At 37.3% G+C, this 2,227-nt stretch overlaps 1 protein-coding gene across 1 annotated transcript; it reads right to left on the reverse strand.

Annotated features, from left to right (window-relative positions):
* Window positions 1–638: 638 nt before the first annotated feature.
* Window positions 639–2,011, reverse strand: LOC113314298. Its single transcript, XM_026563087.1, has 2 exons — window positions 1,678–2,011; window positions 639–1,559 (listed from the first exon to the last, which is right to left on the reverse strand). The coding sequence occupies exons 1-2, from the start codon at window positions 1,946–1,948 to the stop codon at window positions 823–825; spliced, it is 1,008 nt and encodes a 335-aa protein (XP_026418872.1). The 5' UTR covers window positions 1,949–2,011; the 3' UTR covers window positions 639–822.
* Window positions 2,012–2,227: the final 216 nt, after the last annotated feature.

The raw sequence follows: 2,227 nt of genomic DNA on the forward strand, positions 1-2,227 counted from the left end.
TTAGGGACTTATTCCTATTGTATATAAAGGATGTAACACATACTAACTCTATGGATTGAAATCTTCTTCTCTCTGTGTCTCTTTATCTTTCCCATCCAATGCAAAAATAGCGCATTATTAATTTATATTTCATATGGGGCCTACATAGGTAAACAAAAAAGTACTCCCTCCGTTCCTTTTTAATAGGCTGGTTTCCTAAAATAAATGTTTCAAAAAAATAGGCTGGTTTCCTAATTGGGAAATTCGAATGTTACTTTAGTTTTGTAGGACCACTTTTATCTTAACTTCTTTTGATGACAAGTGTCATGTGGACCATTCACTATACTTCTTTTGCTGACAAGTGTCATGCGGACCATTTCACTTCACTTCTTTTATTGACAAGTGTCATGAGGACCACTTTCAATGATTAGTTCTCTTAATTTCCTTAATTTTCTCTAAAAACAAAACTAATATATTAAAAAGGAATGGAAGGAGTATTATCTTATAATTTTAGCGAGTTATTAATTTGGCACATTGTCCCCGACTCAGGACTGGACAAAAATATTATTTAAGAGAGTTTATTAAATAATCCAATATTAATTAAAAGAGTTTCTACAGTATTAAGATTTTACATTTAACCAAGTTTTTTTTTTTTTTTCTGCAAAATGTGAGCCTTCCGCCTTATTCTAAATAAAAAAGGGACAAAAGCCTCGTCATACCACTCGTCACAACTTTAAAATAATTAACCTTAAACTTTGACCAATACATAATTATCAAGCATGGATTTTATTGATTTGAATCCCACTACTGATTATAATTAGACCACCATGCTATTGATTATAATTAAACCACCATACTTATAGCAGCAATTTCCGGTTTTGTGTTTTTTCCCTTGAACCTGCAGTGTTTGCATAGAGGCGAAAGGAGGGATGGTGTTTTGAAATGCTCCTCGCCCCCCATCATTGGCATTGCAACACCGACCTTAACAGGACTAACATAACCGGGTTGGTATGTCCGACCTAGAACTCCATCAACTGAATCTGATAGATTCTTAAACTTAAATTGAGTTTCAAGGTGGGCAAAAACATCATCAGATGGAATTTGGTATTTATGGACACGGTTTTCTTCGTCGCCAATTGGTGTTACTCTTACGTCCATTTCTACTAATCCTGTAATTGTCACCCTTACGCTGTTTGTATCAGCGGTTCTCTCTACTACAACTTTTCTATCTACAATAAATCCCCATTCTGCCTCCCCGTCTGCGGGTATCTCGACTTTTTCTCCGTCCCATCGAACTATGAGAGAATCGACCTTGTCATCCCATTTTGCGACTCTCTTGGCTGCAAGAACAAGATTGTGAGTATCGAACATAACTGAGAGAGCTTGAATCCAAGTGAAATCACGGGTTCGTCCTTGTGGTCTGGTTCCGATGAAGTGTGCATTGATTTGGAAGTCATCGTCAGTTACAAGAGCAAAGTCGCTTCCGGTGGCTCCATGGAAGTTGAACATAACACCGTCACCTCCAACAAATCTCGGATCGTAACAGACTGATCCATAACCGTCACAGTTGGCTTTCCTAACTGTAATTAACCAACAAAAAAAAACGTAGTTAAATTCTTTTCATGAATATGAAATACTGTATTAGCAGCATATATAGTTAAATTGGTAATAAGTTATCGAGTTCAAGGAGACTCTTACACTTGCAAGTTGCCTCACAGGTAGTGCAATCAATGTAGCATCCCTTATCCTTCTTGTTCCTCGTTGGTTTTCTAAGAGGGCATTCAGGAGGACAAATAATGGGGACATTAGAGCATCGCCCATCAACAGTGGCAGGACATGTATAGCTATCTGGGGTTGATGCTGGTGGTGGTGGTGGATAACTGCTTTTAGCACTTTGAACAAAGGCTGCTTCCATGGCGATGAAGGCAATAAAGAAAACCACGACCAAAGATGAGAGTTTCCTTTCCATCTTAATTACTAGCTAGTTTGTTAGCTAATAATTACGTACTAACACTCGTACACAAGATGGTTATTGTACTGGAAACTTGTTAATGGAGATAAAATTTAAGTCTTATATAGTGAAGAATTAGCGTAGGAAGTTTGTGTTGGAGTCATAGAGATAGAAATGGGTATCGAAATGCATATCTGCATGGAGTTCGCCCTAATTCAAGTTGAATCCTAAACGCTTAACATGCAATTAATCTACAATATCAGATGTCAACTGCGTGCACTGTACAAGAAAGATTAC

This window comes from Papaver somniferum, chromosome 9 (assembly GCF_003573695.1).
Source record: "Papaver somniferum cultivar HN1 chromosome 9, ASM357369v1, whole genome shotgun sequence".
NCBI classification, from domain to species: Eukaryota; Viridiplantae; Streptophyta; class Magnoliopsida; order Ranunculales; family Papaveraceae; genus Papaver; species Papaver somniferum.